Source organism: Capra hircus, chromosome 5 (genome assembly GCF_001704415.2).
Source record: "Capra hircus breed San Clemente chromosome 5, ASM170441v1, whole genome shotgun sequence".
NCBI lineage: Eukaryota > Metazoa > Chordata > Mammalia > Artiodactyla > Bovidae > Capra > Capra hircus.
The window spans coordinates 99,083,911-99,102,790 of NC_030812.1; the positions used below are offsets into that span (position 1 = coordinate 99,083,911).

The window sequence follows — 18,880 nt, forward strand, 5'->3', positions numbered from 1 at the left end:
TTAAAAGACTCTTTTTCCTTGGAAGAAAAGTTATGACCAACCTAGATAGTATATTCAAAAGCAGAGACATTACTTTGCCGACTAAGGTCTGGCTAGTCAAGGCTATGGTTTTTCCTGTGGTCATAAGTGGATGTGAGAGTTGGATTGTGAAGAAGGCTGAGTGCTGAAGAATTGATGCTTTTGAACTGTGGTGTTGGAGAAGACTCTTGAGAGTCCCTTGGACTGCAAGGAGATCCAACCAGTCCATTCTGAAGGAGATTAGCCCTGGGATTTCTTTGGAAGGAATGATGATAAAGCTGAAACTCCGGTACTTTGGCCACCTCATGCGAAGAGTTGACTCATTGGAAAAGACTCTGATGCTGGGAGGGATTGGGGACAGGAGGAGAAGGGGACGACAGAGGATGAGATGGCTGGATGGCATCACTGACTCGATGGACGTGAGTCTGGGTGAACTCTGGGTGTTGGTGATGAACAGGGAGGCCTAGCGTGCTCCGATTCCTGGGGTCGCAAAGAGTTGGACACGCCTGAGTGACTGAACTGGACTGAACTGAACTGATTTTGGATAAGAGCCTCTTGGTTTCAGTCATCAATCAGCCCGGAGCTAAAAATGTCATTTTCTTTTTATGACTTATTTATCTGATTACAAGTGATAGAATGGATAGTGAACAAAGTGTAATTTGGTAGTCAAGAAACCTGAGGTATAATCTCCACTCTACTATCAAGTAACTGTGTTTTATGGACTTAAAATCCCCATTTTAACATTCAAATATTGCACAAGGTTATCCCTAAAATCACTTTTATTTTAAAACATATAATTTTATGAAATTGCAATTACATATAACAGGAAATAGGTTTATTGTATAGGAATGCATAAAAGAATCAGTAAGTTCAGTTGCTCAGTCATGTCTGACTCTTTGAGACCCCATGGACAGGGAGGCATGCCAGGCCTCCCTATCCATTACCAACTCCCAGAGTTCACTCAGACTCACGTCCATCGAGTCAGTGACGCCATCCAGCCATCTCATCCTCTGTCGTCCCCTTCTCCTCCTGCCTCCAATCCCTGCCAGCATCAGAGTCTTTTCCAATGAGTCAACTCTTCGCATGAGGTGGCCAAAGTACCGGAGTTTCAGCTTTATCATCATTCCTTCCAAAGAAATCCCAGGGCTAATCTCCTTCAGAATGGACTGGTTGGATCTCCTTGCAGTCCAAGGGACTCTCAAGAGTCTTCTCCAACACCACAGTTCAAAAGCATCAATTCTTCGGTGCTCAGCTTTCTTCACAGTCCAACTCTCACATCCAAACATGACCACAGGAAAAACCATAGCCTTGACAAGATAGACCTTTGTTGGTAAAGTAATGTCTCTGCTTTTGAATATGCTATCTAGGTTGGTCATAACTTTTCTTCCAAGCAGTAAGCATCTTTTAATTTCATGTCTGCAGACACCATCTGCAGTGATTCTGGAGCCCCCAAAAATAAAGCGTGCCACTGTTGCCACTGTTTCCCCATCTATTGCCATGAAGTGATGGGACCGGATGCCATGATCTTCGTTTTCTGTATGCTGAGCTTTAAGTCAACTTTTTCACTCTCCTCTTTCAGTTTCATCAATAGGCTTTTTAGCTCCTCTTCACTTTCTGCCATAAGGGTGGTGTCATCTGCATATCTGAGGTTATTGATATTTCTCCCAGCAATCTTGATTCCAGCTTGTGTTTCTTCCAGTCCAGCGTTTCTCATGATGTACTCTGCATAGAAGTTAAATAAGCAGGGTGACAATATACAATATACAGCCTTGACGTACTCCTTTTCTTATTTTCCAGTCTGTTTTTCCGTGCCCAGTTCTAACTGTTGCTTCCTGACCTGCATATAAGTTTCTCAAAAGGCAGGTCAGGTGGTCTGGTATTCCCGTCTCTTTCAGAATTTTCCACAGTTGATTGTGATCCACACAGTCAAAGGCTTTGGCATTGTCAAGAAAGCAGAAATAGATGTTTTTCTGGAACTCTTGCTTTTTTGATGATCCAGTGGATGTTGGCAATTTGATCTCTGGTTCCTCTGCCTTTCTCATAAAAGAATGGATCAACCCAAATAAGTGAAGGCTGTCAGGAGGTTTATTAGAGAATCTTGAGAATTTCAGTCTTATACAAAACTTAGGGATGCAGAGAGTAGATCATAAGTTAATATTATGAATTGTGAATCAAAAGGAAAAAAATATATTCATTCAGTGTTATAAATTCCCTCTTCTTCACAAATCAGGGGACCAAATTTGTATGTAAGAGGAAATTAGGTCTGCATATTTCAAAGGAAAGTACCTCAAGAGCATAACTGGCAAAGTTTATTCAGCCCTTTTTTACCACCTAAGGAAGTACTTACTGGGCTTACTAGTGAAATTTATCCAATGTTATAAATTCTCACCACCAAGGAATTTTCCTGAAAGTTGGATGTGCAATGATTATCATTCTTCTTGTAATAGTAATTGTGCTGAGCATGCTTGGTAAGCAATTACCAATAACCTTTATTTACCCCAAAGTATTATTTTATCATGCCCTGTTGTAATTGTGTTTGCTGTTAAAGTGGTTTCTACACAATTCAGTACAATTTCACAAAAAGGAGGAAATTGGATACACAAATAAAATTAGAGATTTTCCATAGAACTTCATCATGTGTTATTACATATATTATGGATTCATTTCATTGATATATGAAGGATGCTAGATTTATATTTTATTATCAAAATCAGCTTTTCTGAACCATGTTTGGGAAAGCAAATTAAACTATGAAGCATATTTCTGTTTAAGTTTATTCAAGATTTTATTCAAGCTTACTAAAATCATGGCATCCTGAAAGTGAAGTGAAAGTCACTCAGTCGTGTCTAGCTCTTTGTTACCCTATAGACTATACAGTCTGTGGAATTCTTCGGGCCAGAATACTGGAGTGGGTAGCCTTTCCCTTCTCCAAGGGATCTTCCCAACCCAGGAATTGAACCGGGCCTCCTGCATTGCAGGTGGATTCTTTACCAGCTGAGCCACAAAGGAAGCCCCATTAACTACTCAGGGGCATCCTCAATCTTGCATCCATGGGTGAAAATTTTGTCTAAAACCAATCAATTCACTCAGGCACTTTAAAATTATACTCATATGCCATGGATGTAGTGAAACATAGTCCAACTTTATATGGCAATTATTTGAATAGTTCATTAAGCAAATGCTTGGAGAAAAACTTCCAGATGATGTATACTCTAAGGAATTCAGGTTTCCAGATTGAACCAAACCCTAGAACAGATCAAGACAGTATCTGCCTGTATTGTCCTTGTGAAGGATATTAGTAATTATGTATGCCATTAGTTACTAGAGGTCGATGGGCAGAATCAGAATTCTAGAACTGGATGGGGCCCTAGAAATCAACAAAGTCAAGCCTCCAGTTGAGGTGAACAGTCTACAGCCCAGAGTGATAAGTGGTTTGACTAGTTTAATATAACTAGGCATTGGCCAAATTGGGACTTTAACATTGAGGGGATGAAGCAAAAAATACTTAACATTCAACACCTCTGCTGGGACTTCCCTGGCAGTCCAATGGTTAAAACGACTCTGCATTTCCACTGCAGAGGGTGCAGTTTTGATCCCTGGTCAGGGAACTATGATCCCACATGCCATGGGGCATGACCATTAAAAAAAAAAAAAACAAAAGTACCCTCTCTGCTATGTTTCTTTTTGGTATAGGCTAATCAATTTGCTTGTTATCCAAACAGTAGTTTGTTAGTAACAGATCTGTTACTACAATAGATTTTAAAGATTTAACTGATTAAAACACACTATTGTGAGATTATAAATAACCAAAAGTAATTTCAGTGAAATGGCCATCAGAAAGACAAATGTCTTCCTCATGGTAGAAAAATACTCTGGGCTCACCCTGTCCTTCCATATGTAGACTTTAAATGGACAACCTCAAAAGGAACAGAATCATGAACTGAAATCAAAACGCATAAAGCTCTTTCCATGAATCAGGTGACACCTGGTACAGTTCATAGGAACTTACCAAACACAAACTCTCCAAATGAAGTCTACATTCAAAGCTGGTTATTTTGTGTTTATTAAAATAAATATGAAAACTCCAGAAAAAATCAAGTGAGTTTCCTTCTGGTCCCAGATTATATTTTACCAAGTCCCCTAAATTTGATATTAATAAAATTAACAGGACTATGTGCAAAAGAAGGTCTAATCTTGGAAAAAGGATTTTTCCCCATAAATTTTAATTACTTTAATTACTCTGGAGTTTCCAAATTAATCAACTTCACTGAGTCACTACAACCTGACCGTTTTCTGTTTTATATTTAATTAAGAAGAGATGTGTCTTCTTTCACTAGTTATTCAGTTCAAATCTGCAAGACAAACTGAAGTGGATAATGAACCAAAGAAGAAATATTGTACTGAGCAAAGTAAATCTGAAGCAAACAGCTCAATAAGTATGTCATTTTATATTGCCTAATTCCTGACTATGATGGCTACTCCATTTCTTGTAAGGGATTCTTGCCCACAGTAGTAGACATAATGGTCATCTGAGTTAAAGTCACCCATTCCAGTCCATTTTAGTTTGCTGATTCCTAAAATGTCGATGTTCACTCTTGCCATCTCCTGTTTGATCCCTTCCAATTTGCCTTGATTCATGGACCTGACATTCCAGGATCCTATGCAATATTGCTCTTTACAGCATCGGACCTTGCTTCTATCACCAGTCACATCTACAACTGGGTGTTGTTTTTGCTTTGGCTCTGTCTCTTCATACTGTCTGGAGTTATTTGTCCACTGATCTCCAGTAGCATATTGGGCACCTACCGACCAGGGGAATTCATCTTTCGGTGTCCTATCTTTTTGCCTTTTCATACTGTTCATGGGACTCTCAAGGCAAGAATACTGAAGTGGTCTGCCATTCCTTTCTCCAGTGGACCACATTTTGTCAGGACTCTCCACTATCACCCATCCGTGCTGGGTGGCCCTACACAGCATGGCTCATGGTTTCACTGAGTTAGACAAGGCTGTGGTCCATATGATCAAATGGGTTGGTTTTCTGTGATTGTGGTTTTCATTCTGTCTGCCCTCTAATGGAAAAGGATAAGAGGCTTATGGAAGCTTCCTGATGGGAGAGACTGACTGAGGGGGAAACTGGGTCTTGTTCTGATGGGCGGGGCCATGCACAGTAAATCTTTAATACAATTTATGTTGAAACAACAAACTGGTTCCAAATCGGGAAAGAAGTATGTCAAGGCTGTATATTGTCACCCTGCTTATTTAACTTATATGCAGAGTGCATCATGAGAAATGCCAGGCTGGATGAAGCACAAGCTGGAATTAAGATTGCCAGGAGAAATATCAATAGCCTCATATATGCAAATGACACCACCCTTATGGCAGAGAGTGAAGAAGAACTAAAGAACCTCTTGATAAAAGTGAAAGAGGAGAGTGAAAAAGTTTGCTTAAAGCTCAACGTTCAGAAAACTAAGATCATGGCATCCTGTCCCATCACTTCACGGCAAATAGATGGGAAAACAATGGAAACAGTGACAGACTTTATTATTTTGGTCTTCAAAATCACTGCAGAGGATGACTGCAGCCATGAGATTAACAGACGCTTGCTCCATGGAAGAAAAGTTATGGCCAATCCACAGAGCGTATTAAAAAGCAGAGACATTACTTTGCCATCAAAGATCCATCTAGTCAAAGCTATTGTTTTTCCAGTAGTCATGTATGGATGTGAGAATTGGACCATAAAGAAAGCTAAGCACCAAAGAATTGATGCTTTTGAACTGTGGTGTTGGAGAAGACTCTTGAGAGTCCCTTGGACTGCAAGATTCAACGAGTCTATCCTAAAGGAAATCAGTCTTGAATATTCATTGAAAGGACTGATGCTGAAGCTGAAACTCCAATATTTTGGCCACCTGATGTGAAGAACTGACTCACTGGAAAAAACTCTGATGCTGGAAAAGATTGAAGGCAGGAGAAGAAGGGGACAACAGAGGATAAGATGGTTGGATGACATCACCAATTCAATGGATATGAGTTTGAGTAAACTCTGGATGTTGGTAATGGACAGGGAAGCCTGGCGTGTTGCAGTCCATGGGACTGCAAAGTCAGACATGACTGAATGACTGAACGGAACTGAACTGAATTCCTGAATAAGCAAGTGTGGACAGTAGCATGTATTTTACTTCGGTATATCCGAATAAAGGGGAAATTCCCCTACCTGTACAGAGGGATGGTTTAGACCATTGTTTTTCAGGGACCTATTACCGTCCTTGACAAAACTATTTAAAGATTGAACACAAATGAGAAAAATAACCTTGTCTGTGTTTTAAATGAATTTAAAGGTACTATGTTGAAATCGTTGCATTTTATTAGTATTTTTATTTCTACTGGGACATGTGCAGGTGTAGAATATGGTCAAAATATTTTCATTCCTAAAATTCATGATCAGCATCACATAGCTTTTTGTCAGTTTGTTAATGGTTCAGTTCAGTTGAGTTCAGTCACTCAGTCGTGTCCGACTCTTTGCGACCCCATGAATCACAGCACGCCAGGCCTCCCTGTCCATTACCAACTCCCGGAGTTCACTCAGACTCACATCCATCGAGTCCGTGATGCCATCCAGCCATCTCATCCTCTGTCGTCCCCTTCTCCTCCTGTCCCCAAACCCTCTCAGCATCAGAGACTTTTCCAATGAGTCAACTCTTCTCATGAGGTGGCCAAAGACCTGGATTTTCAGCTTTAGCACCATTCCTTGCAAAGAAATTCCAGGGCTGGTCTCCTGCAGAATGGACTGGTTGAATCTCCTTGCAGTCCAAGAGACTCTTAAGAGTCTTCTCCAACACCACATTTCAAAAGCATTAATTCTTCGGCGCTCAGCCTTCTTCACAATCCAACTCTCACATCCATACATGACCACAGGAAAAACCATAGCCTTGACTAGACGGACCTTAGTCGGCAAAGTAATGTCTCTGCTTTTGAATATGCTATCTAGGTTGGTCATAACTTTTCTTCCAAAGGAGTAAGCGTCTTTTAATTTCATGGCTGCAGTCACCATCTGCAGTGATTTTGGAGCCCCCCAAAATATAATCTGACACTGTTTCCACTGTTTCTCCATCTATTTCCCATGAAGGGATGGGACCGAATGCCATGATCTTTGTTTTCTGAATGCTGAGCTTTAAGTCAACTTTTTCACTCTTCTCTTTCATGTTCATCAAGAGACTTTTTAGTCCCTCTTCATTCTGCCATAAGGGTGGTGTCATCTGCATATCTGAGGTTATTGATACTTCTCCAGGCAATCTTGATTCTAGCTTGTGTTTCTTCCAGTCGAGCGTTTCTCATGATGTACTCTGCATAGAAGTTAAATAAGCAGGGTGACAATATACAGCCTTGACATACTCCTTTTCCTATTTAGAACAAGTTTGTTGTTCCATATCCAGTTCTACCTGTTGCTTCCTGACCTGCATACAGATTTCTCAAGAGGCAGGTCAGGTGGTCTGGTATTCCCATCTCTTGAAGAATTTTCCACAGTTTATTGTGATCCACACAGTCAAAGGCTTTGGCATAGTCAAGAAAGCAGATGATTTTCTGGAACTCTCTTGCTTTCTTGATGATCCAGCGGATGTTGGCAATTTGATCTCTGGTTCCTCTGCCTTGTCTTAAACCAGCTTGAACATCAGGAAGTTCACGGTTCATGTATTGCTGAAACCTGGCTTGGAGAATTTTGAGCATTACTTTACTAGCAAGTGAGATGAATTCAATTGTGTGGTACTTTGAGCATTCTTTGGCATTGCCTTTCTTTGGAATTGTAATGGAAACTGACCTTTTCCAGTCCTGTGGCCACTGCTGAGTTTTCCAAATTTGCTGGCGTATTGAGTGCAGCACTTTCACAGCATCATCTTTCAGGATTTGAAAGAGGTGAACTGGAATTCCATCACCTCCACTAGATTTGTTTGTAGTGATGCTTTCTAAGACTCACTTGACTTCACATTCCACGATGTCTGGTTCTAGGTGAGTGATCACACCATCATGATTATCCAGGTTGTGAAGATCTTTTTTTTACAGTTCTTCTGTGTATTTTTGCCACCTCTTCTAAATATCTTCTGCTTCTGTTAGGTCCATACCATATCTTTCCCTTATCAGCCCATCTTTGCATGAAATGTTCCCTTGGTATCTCTAATTTTCTTGAAGAGACCTCTAGTCTTTCCCATTCTGTTGTTTTCCTCTATTTTTTGCATTGATCGCTGAAGAAGGCTTTCTTATCTCTTCTTGCTATTCTATGGAACTCTGCATTCAGATGCTTACACTTTCCTTTTCTCCTTTGCTTTTCACTTCTCTTCTTTTCACAGCTATTTGTAAGGCCTCCCCAGACAGCCATTTTGCTTTCTTGCATTTGTTTTCCATAGTGATGATCTTGATCCCTGTCTCCTGTACAATGTCACGAACCTCATTCCATAGTTCATCAGACATTCTATCTATCAGATCTAGGCCCTTAAATCTACTTCTCACTTCCACTGTATAATCATAAGGGATTTGATTTAGGTCATACCTGAATGGTCTAGTGGTTTTCCCTACTTTCTTCAATTTTAGTCTGAATTTGGTAATAAGGAGTTCATGATCTGAGCCACAGTCAGTTCCTGGTCTTGTTTTTGTTGACTCTATAGTGCTTCTCCATCTTTGGGTGCAAAGAATAAAATCAATCTGATTTCGTTGTTGACCATCTCGTGGTGTCCATGTGTAGAGTCTTCTCTTGTGTTGTTGGAAGAGGGTGTTTGCTATGACCAGTGCATTTTCTTGGCAAAATTCTATTAGTCTTTGCCCTGCTTCAGTCCACATTCCAAGGCCAAATTTACCTGTCACTCCAGGTGTGTCTTGACTTCCTACTTTTGCAATCCAGTCCCCTATAATGAAAAGGACATCTTTTTTGGGTGTTAGTTCTGAAAGGTCTTGTAGGTCTTCATAGAACCATTCAACTTCAGCTTCTTCAGTGTTACTGTTTGGGGCATAGACTTGGATTACCATGATATTGAATAGTTTGCCTTGGAGACGAACAGAGATCATTCTTTCATTTTTTAGATTGCATCCAAGTACTGCATTTTGGACTCTTTCGTGACCATGATGGCTACTCCATTTCTTCTGAGGGATTCCTGCCCACAGTAGTAGATATAATGGTCACCTGGCTGTGGTGAGGAGATACCCCTCATCCAAGGTAAGGAGCAGCAGCTGCACTTTGCTGGGCCAGCCGTGAAATGATACCACAGGCCCAAGGTAAGAGAAACTCAAGTAACATGGTAGGTGTTGCAAGAGGGCATCAGAGGGCAGACACAGTGAGACCGTACTCACATAAAACTGGTCTATCTAATCACACTAGGACCACATCCTTGTCTAACTCAATGAAACCAAGCCATGCCTGCGGGGCAACCCAAGATGGACCGGTCATGGTGGAGAGGTTTGACAGAATGTGGTCCACTGGAGAAGGGAATGGCAAGCCACTTCAGTATTCTTGCCTTGAGAATCCCATGAACAGTATGAAAAGGCAAAATGATAGGATACTGGAAGAGGAACTCCCCAGGTCAGTAGGTGCCCAATATGCTACTGGAGATCAGTGGAGAAATAACTCTAGAAAGAATGAAGGGATGGAGCCAAAGCAAAAACAATACCCAGCTGTGGATGTGACTGGTGATAGAAGCAAGATCTGATGCTGTAAAGAGCAATATTGTTTCAGAACCTGGAATGTCAGGTCCATGAATCAAGGCAAATTGGAAGTGGTCAAACAAGAGATGGCAAGAGTGAACATCAACATTCTAGAAATCAGTAAACTAAAATGGACTGGAAAGGGTGAATTTTTAATGGTACTAAATAAAAAATATTATAAATGATCATTTTTTGAAAGGTTTTATCATTCACATATGAATGCATTTATATACTTTTAAAAGTCAAGAGAAAACTCAATTATTTAGATTTTCTGTTTTATTTTTCTTTCCATTTCCTTTATTATTTTAAAGTGGAGAGTTAAAAAGTTGGCTTAAAGCTCAACATTCAGAAAACTAAGACCATGGCATCTGGTCCCATCACTTCATAAGAAATAGATGGGGAAACAGTGAAAACAGTGTCAGACTTTATTTGGGGGGGGGCTCCAAAATCACTGAAGATGGTGATTGCAGTCATGAAATTAAAAGACACTTACTCCTTGGAAGAAAAGTTATGACCAACCTAGATTGCATATTGAAAAGCAGAGACATTACCTTGCCAACAAAGGTCCATCTAGTCAAGGCTATGGTTTTTTCCAGTGATCATGTATGGATGAGAGAGTTGGACTGTGAAGAAGGCTGAGCACCGAAGAATTGATGCTTTTGAACTGTGGTGTTGGAGAAGACTTTTGAGAGTCCCTTGGACTGCAAGGAGATCTAACCAGTCCATTCTGAAGGAGATTAGCCCTGGGATTTCCTTGGAAGGAATGATGCTGAAGTTGAAATTTCAGTACTTTGGCCACCTCATGACAATGAGTTGACTCATTGGAAAAGACTCTGATGCTGGGAGGAATTGGGGGCAGGAGGAGACGGGGACAATGGAGAATGAGATGCCTGGATGGCATCACGGACTCGATGGATGTGAGTCTGAGTGAAATCTGGGAGTTGGTGATGGACAGGGAGGCCTGGCGTGCTGCGATTCCTGGGGTCGCAAAGAGTTGGACACGACTGAGTGACTGAACTGAACTGAGCTGAACTGAACTAAATCTGTTGTTTTAAGCTTCTATTCTATATTGAAAAACTGTATTCCTTTCTTTTTTTTTGAACCTGCATATATGATGTTATTATAAAGACCAGTCCAGGTTATAGAGTGATTTCGACTTCTGGGAACTCATTAAAACTTTAAAATGGATTTTAAATTTTCCAAGTCTCCTCAACCTCTTTCCAAAAACTTTAATTTTTTAAACTAGCGAGACTATGATAGCAAATTTTCTGGGACATTATTCCCAATACAAAAGGACATTATAGTCCTCCTACCTTTGATAGAGGTGATAACATGATATTGAATAAAATTGCTTTAAATTCTGTCCAGACCCTTTTATACATAAGAAGATCAATCTATCTGAGTTTTATAGACCACCTATCATACAAATTTTGCCCAGTAAAAATTCTTCTCATGATTTTATAATTCTCAAAATTATAGTGATATATAATTCTCAAAATGTTTGATTTATTGGTGGATCACTAGTTGAAATCTCTAATTTCTAGTTTTCCTCTAAAATTTTTATCTTCCTGAATTTGGATGTTGATCACTTTATCCTAGTGTCTGTGCATTGTCTAGTTTATGGAAAACATAACATATTTTAAAGAGAATAAATTAAATGGGAGAAAGAAGAAAAGAGAGAAAGAAAAAAATACACAATTGAAATTTTGTTAGGTTTTATTTTCTTTCAAAATCCATTCTGAGAAAAGCCCATACTTTTGTCAAAGAAAGCTTAGGCCCTAATTTAACAAATTTTGAGAGGCTTTAATTATTATACAATATTAGGGATGCATTCTCATGTTTCTTTTAATTAATTATCCTTTTTCCTTCCAGTTCCTTTCAATTCTTCCACTGTTTACACATCATGCCCCACCAAAGATTGGAAGCTACATGGGGGGAAATGCTCCTGGGTTGCTGAACATGAAAATAAGAAATCTTGGAATGAAAGTAAAAATGACCGTGTCATGAAAAAAATCACATCTCTTGGTGGTCCGAGACTTCAGTGATATGGTGAGGTATACAATTTTAAGATTATAGCATCCTTCACAACTGCAGTACTTCTTTGCGCTACAAATTTGAAAATTTCGGTGAAAAAAAATTTAAACCTCATTGAGAGGTACCACTTCACACCAGTCAGAATGGCTGTGATCCAAAAATCTGCAAGCAATAAATGCTGGAGAGGGTGTGGAGAAAAGGGAACCCTCCTACACTGTTGGTGGGAATGCCAACTAGTACAGCCACTATGGAGAACAGTGTGGAGATTCCTTAAAAAATTGCAAATAGAACTACCTTATGACCCAGCAATCCCACTGCTGGGCATACACACTGAGGAAACCAGAATTGAAAGAGACACATGTACCCCAATGTTCATCGCAGCACTGTTTATAATAGCCAGGACATGGAAACAACCTAGATGTCCATCAGCAGATGAATGGATAAGAAAGCTGTGGTACATATACACAATGGAGTATTACTCAGCCGTTAAAAAGAATTCATTTGAATCAGTTCTGATGAGATGGATGAAACTGGAGCCAATTATACAGAGTGAAGTAAGCCAGAAAGAAAAACACCAATACAGTATACTAACACATATATATGGAATTTAGGAAGATGGCAATGACGACCCTGTATGCAAGACAGGAAAAAAGACACAGATGTGTATAACGGACTTTTGGACTCAGAGGGAGAGGGAGAGGGGGGGATGATTTGGGAGAATGGGAATTCTAACATGTATACGGTCATGTAAGAATTGAATCGCCAGTCCATGTCTGATGTAGGGTGCAGCATGCTTGGGGCTGGTGCATGGGGATGACCCAGAGAGATGTTGTGGGGAGGGAGGTGGGAGAGGGGTTCATGTTTGGGAACACATGTAAGAATGAAAGATTTTAAAATTTAAAAAATAAAAAATAATGGTTACAAATTGAAAAATAAATAAATAAAAATAAAATTAAAAAAATTAAACCTCATTGATATTAACTGCACAATTATTGGTTGAATGAATCCTTGAAACTATATTATTATTTTAAGCTTCTTTTGCTTCCTTTGAGGCTCAGCTGGTAAAGAGTCTGCCTGCAATGCGGGAGACCTGGATTCAATCCCTGGGTTGGGAAGATCCCCTGGAAAAGGGAAAGGCTACCCACTCCAGTATTCTGGCCTGGAGAATTCCATCAACTGTATAGCCCATGGGGTCACAAAGAGTCAAACACGACTGAGCAACTTTTACTTTCACATTCACTTAGCTAGAGATAGGAGAAATCCTTTTAGTAATATATACCTAAGTTCTTCTCTATAAGGGATCCGTTTCACAAATTGCATTTTAAATGTAGGACATCAGTCTCATCTCCCATATTTAATCCATCATTGCTCAGAAAGTTTGTAGTCAGACAGCATGGCAGCTGAAATTAAAAATGATGTTCAGAGAAAGGAAATACAGTATAGTCCTTCTCATTAAACTTTGTTTTTTTGTTGAAGAAAACCAATATTTTTCTAACTCTGGCTTAATTTAAATTGAAATTTTCTTACACGAAGGTTGGACACTAAACCTAAATAAGGCCAGTATAGATATTAGTTGGCAAACATCAAATAAGGATTCTCAGCATAAGAATTAGTATGTTGAAATTACAAGCGATGTCAAAGGCTTAGTTTTAGAAAACTCAATGACAAACAGTGCTTTACAAGCCTGGTTAAGTCTGGAGGTTTTATATCAGGGCAGCTGTTGAAACTTTTGTAAGGGGAAGAAAAAATTCCTCTGGGTTTCATAGAAATCCACAACAACAAGAAAATCAAAATGGGAAGTCAGTTATCTTCAGTGTAACGAATGTAACCCCAAATATTAAACTGTAAAACTCTTTGTCAGATCCAGTCCAAATTGGTTTGAATATGAACCAAATCCAGAATGGGTGAAGAACTAAAAAGAGACTTGTTTCTTCTCTTAGAAGTCAGCTTAAGACAAAAAAGGGGAAGAAAGTATCAACTTGAAAGGACCTAATAAGAAAGCATCTAATAAGAAGAGACTGAGTTACATAGCTTTGTGCTTGGAAATGAACACACAGTTCCTCCTAGGTCTTTAATGTGGAGTTTCAGTTCATTTTTAAGTGATGGGTTAGGTTTCTTGTTGCTTAGAAAACATGTCTTTTCTGCATTTCAGCATTTTTCCATTTGATGATGAGCAGGAAAAAGATAAGGTTTTTAGGAAAGACTGCATTGCACTATTTCTCCATGCAGTGATTTATTGTCTGTTTCTCCCCAGGAACTGAACCCAGATCTCTCACATTGCAAGCAGTTTCTTTACCATCTGAGCCACCAACAGAATAATAAAGAGGCTGTAAGGCTTTCCAGGTGGTGCTAGTGGTAAAGAACCTGCCTGCCGATGCAGGACATGCAAGTTTGATCCTTGGGTCAGGAAGATCTCCTGAAGGAGGACATGGCAGCCCCTCCAGAATTCTGGCCTGGAGAATCCTATGGATAGAGGAGCTGGGCGGCTACAGTCCATGAGGTTACAAAGAGTCAGACACAACTGAAGTGACTTAGCATGCAAGCACTAAAGGGGGTTGTATGAGTTTGTCAGAGCTAACATAACAAAGTGCACAGACTCGGCGGCTTAAGCATCAGAAATTTCTTACTCACCGCTCTGAAGGCTAGAAGTTCAAGATCGAGGTGTTGGCAGATGTGGTTTCTTCCAAGGCCTCGCTCCTTAGTTTCTAGATGGCCACCTGCTTGCTCTGTCCTCACATGGTCTTTCCTCTGTATGCCTGCATCTGTGTCTCTCTGTATGTCCAAATTTCTGCTCCTTATAAGGACAATAATCAGAGTGGATTAAGATCTACCCTAACAGCCTCATTTCTGCTTAGTCACCTCTCTAAAAGCTGTGTCTCCAAAGGCAGCTGCATTTTGAAGCACTAGGGGTTAGAGCTTCAAATGCATACATTTTGAAGAGATAGAGTTGAGCCCATAATATTCTATCCTCTGGCCCCTGAAGCCTGTCATAGGGGTCAAATGTACATGTGAAGCAACTGAGCACGGTATGGCATACATGTGAGTTGGGCAGTGGTAAAGAATCTACCTACCAATGCAGGAGATACAAGAGACACGGGGTCGATCCCTGGGCTGGGAAGACCTCCTGGAGGAGGAGATGGCAACTCACTCCAGTATTCTTGCCTTGGAAATCCCATGGACAGAGGAGTCTTGCAGGCTACAGTCACAAAGAGTTGGACAAAACTTCAGCAACTTATCACATTATGGCCAGCCATATACTTTGTCTCAGGGTTATGGTATTGTACAAAAAGGAGATATTACCCACCTTCTAGAGTAATGGACATAAAAATAAACAAATGGGACTTAATTAAACTTAAAAGCTTTTGCACAGCAAAAGAAACAAGATTAAAAGACAACCCTCAGAATAGGAGAAAATAATTGCAAAGGAAAAAACTGACAAAGGATTAATCTCCAGGATATATAAGCAGCTCAATATCAGTAAAACAAACAGCCCAAAGAAGAAAATGGGCAGAGGACCTAATCAGACATTTCTCCAAAGACATACAGATGGCTAATAAACACACAAAGAGGTACTCAGCATCGCTCATCATTAGAGAAATACAAATTAAAACTACAATAAGGTATCAACTCACAAGGGTCAGAATGGCCATCATCAAAATCTCTATAAACAATAAATGCTGGAGAGGGTGTGGAGAAAAGGGAATGCTCTTTCACTATTGGTGGAAATGTTAATTAATACAGCCACTGTGGAGAACAGTATGAAGATTCCTTAAAAAAACTAGGAATAAAACTACCATATAACCCAACAATCCCACTACTGGGCATATACGCTGAGCAAACCATAATTGAAAGAGACACATGTACCTCAATGTTTGTTGCAACATTATTTACAATAGCTAAGATAAGGAAGCAACCTAGATGTCCATCAATAGATGAATGGATAAAGAAGTAATGGTACATATATACAATGGAATATTACTTAGCCATAAATAGAACACATTTGAGTCGGTTCTAATAAGGTGGATGAACCTAGAGCCTGTTATACAAAGTAAAGTTAAGTCAGAAAGAGAAAAATAAATATCATATATTAATACATATATATGGAATCTAGAAAGATGGTACTGATGATCCTATTTTCAGCAATGGAGATGCAGACATACAGAACAGACTGGTGGACATAGTCGGGAAAGGAGAGAGTAGCATGCACGCACATAGATTACCATGTCCAGTGGAAATTTGCTATATATGATGCAAGGAGCTCAAATCAGGTGTTCTTTGACAACCTAGAGAGGTGGGATAAGATAGGAGGTGGGAGGGAGATTAAAGAGGGAGGGGACACATGTATACCTATGAGTGATTCATGCTGATGTATAGCAGAAACCAACACAATATTGTAAAGCAATTGTCCTCCAATTAAAAAAAAAAAAAAAAAAAAACCTTTGAACAATGTGTGCTCCATCACCTCAGAGATTGTTTTCTTTCTGTAACTCTTCCTGTGTGTTGTCTTGCTTCTATATTATTATTTAATACTTGTACTTAGTAGTAATTACTATCATTTAGGGAAAAAGCATTCATTATGTGCTAAACAGTGTTTAATATTACTTATTAACAAAACAATAACAGTTCTTTGAGACAGGTATGACTATTATCACAGTCAGAGTTTTAGTGACTGGAAAAATAGAGAAATAAAGAGAATGAATAACTGTGCAAAGATGTGTAGTAGTAATAGTAGCTGCAGCCTGATTCCACAGCCTTGGTGTCTACTAACACTGTCCATAATAGTTTCTTTTTTTTCTTCACAGTCTCAGTTTATGTTTTCATATTGGAGTATAATTGGTATATGTATATTCCCTCCCTCTTGAACCTCCCTCCCACTCTGCCATAATACCCCTTTAGGTCATCACAGAGCACTGAGCTGAGCTCCCTGTGCTATACAACAGCTTCCCATTAGCTATCTATTTTGCATATATATATATATATATAGAGAGAGAGAGAGAGAGAGAGAGAGATCCCAATCTCCCAATTTTTCCCACTCTCCCTGTCTTCTTGTGTCCACACGTTCTTTCTCTATGTCTGCATTCCTGCCTTGCAAATAGGTACATCTAGATTTTTTTTAATTTATGTTTAGATCCCTTATATATATGTGTGTGTTAACATATGATATTTGTTTTTCTCTTTCTGCCTTACTTCACTCTGTATGACAAATGATAAAATTTCATGCTTTTTATGGCTGAGTAATATTCCATTGTACATATGCAGCACATCTTTATCCATTCATTTCTTGATAGACATTTAGTAATTTTTCTTTAGCTTTTATCCCATTGCATTACTGTGGATTCCCCCTCCACTGTGATCAATTTGCAAACATGAAGCATGTCTTACCTGTTCATTCATAGCTTCTAGTGCAGTGCCAGCCACATAGAAGGTGCTCCTGTCGTATTTTATCTTGCATCTGTAAGAATCACTTGATTTCATACAACATTTCCTATTCTTTTTAGACTTTTATATGGCAAAATATACATGATTCATTTTGGGCTGGTTTGAGGATTCCTCCTGGAGGGAAATTATGGACCTGGTTGGACAACAGCACTTTTGACACTCAGCTGTAAGTCTTTTGCATTTTTTCTTTTTGTGGTTTTTAATCCCATGTTGTATGTGACAACAAAGAGACGTATGACATCATTGGCTTTGAAGTGATCTAATGGGTATTAATTTCCTGAGTGCTACAGTTTGATAAGTATTTCTATAAAATGATTCACACAGAAAGTTGAGAAAGAAATCTTCCTCAATCCACTCAGAAAACTTATGTATGAAACAAGATTGCCCTGTTGCCTGATTTTACCTTTTTACATAAAAGGTAAATTAGCAAGTGTAAATTCTTTTATGAGTGCACATGTTTGTTTTACAGAGCGTAACTTTCTGCTCACTTCTTACAGTGATCAATTTTTAAGCAATAAAAATATCAGAGCTGAGGGACTTCCCTGACGTTCCAGTGGTTAAGACTCCGCATTCCCAATTCAGGGGACATGGATTCAAACCCATCTCCTATCACAGAGAACTAGGATCCCATACACTGCTCAGAGTGGACTAAAAAACAGTCAGAGGTGATATTTTAGCTCTCTTTAGTGAACTATTAGGGCTTCCCTGGTGGCTCAGTGGTAAAGAATCTGCCTGCCAATGCAAGAGATGCAGGTTCAATCCCTGGGTTAGGAAGATCCCCTGGAGAATGAAACGGAAACCTACTCCAGCATTCTTGCCTGAAGAATCCATGGACAGAAGATTCTGGCAGGTTATGGTCTATATGGTCACAAAGAGTCAGACACAACTAAGAGACTAAACAACAAAAATGAACTATTAACTTCTCTGGAGAGACGTTTGAGAAATAAAACATAAAGTGAGAAGAATTGCTTTGCCTGTCATATTGTTGTATATTTAAATAGTTTTAATGAATTTATCCTTTATTAAAAAAAAATAGAAAACATTTTCTGAAGTCCTTGTAAGCCTCTGGCCATATGCATATACTCATGGCTGATGTAAAGAAAACAATCTGCTTTCTTTCTGTAGGTTTTCAAATGAACGAGAGACCCGGAGTATGAAATGTGCCTTGGTGTCTTCTACCAAGATAACCAAAGAAAGTTGTCAGAAAAATTATCCATGGATTTGTCAACTATAATCCACTTGGCAGAAAATAAGTCTCTATTTGTCTGACTAAGAGACATCACATGAAGTTTGAGCTCAGATCATAAGAAAGCTCAGAGGGCTGTGTGTGTGGGTTTTTTGTAGTACTATTCTCAGAAATGTAGATAGGGAGATACACAAAATAAAATGTTTTAGAAAATGAGTGTGTATGATGAATATATTTTTTACTTCTGAATGATGTGGTGATTCAATCATCCATCTCATCTTGCCACTATTTTTTTGAACTTTAGCCTTTATCTTTTCTGTATCTTCAGACTGAGTGATTCACACTTTCACTTAGCTTAACTTGATATCCTTAGTTAATTTCTTACATTCTCACAGTTTCAACTACCACATACAAATCAATGCATAACAAAGTCATATCTGCCATTCAGATCATTCTCTAATCACCAGACCTATATACCCTACTGGCCATTTAACACAGCAGGTCTAAAACCTCAAAGGT

The 18,880-nt window shown here is 39.2% G+C and overlaps 1 protein-coding gene across 1 annotated transcript; it reads left to right on the forward strand.

Annotated features, from left to right (window-relative positions):
- LOC108636138 (killer cell lectin-like receptor subfamily B member 1B allele A) lies at positions 2,408 to 18,497 on the forward strand (the record flags this gene model as incomplete). The annotated part of the gene is given in 6 exon segments (XM_018049113.1): positions 2,408 to 2,486; positions 4,356 to 4,454; positions 11,575 to 11,708; positions 11,710 to 11,751; positions 17,235 to 17,341; positions 18,301 to 18,497. Coding segments are annotated over 6 exon segments (570 nt in total), but the record flags the coding sequence as incomplete, so codon positions are not given.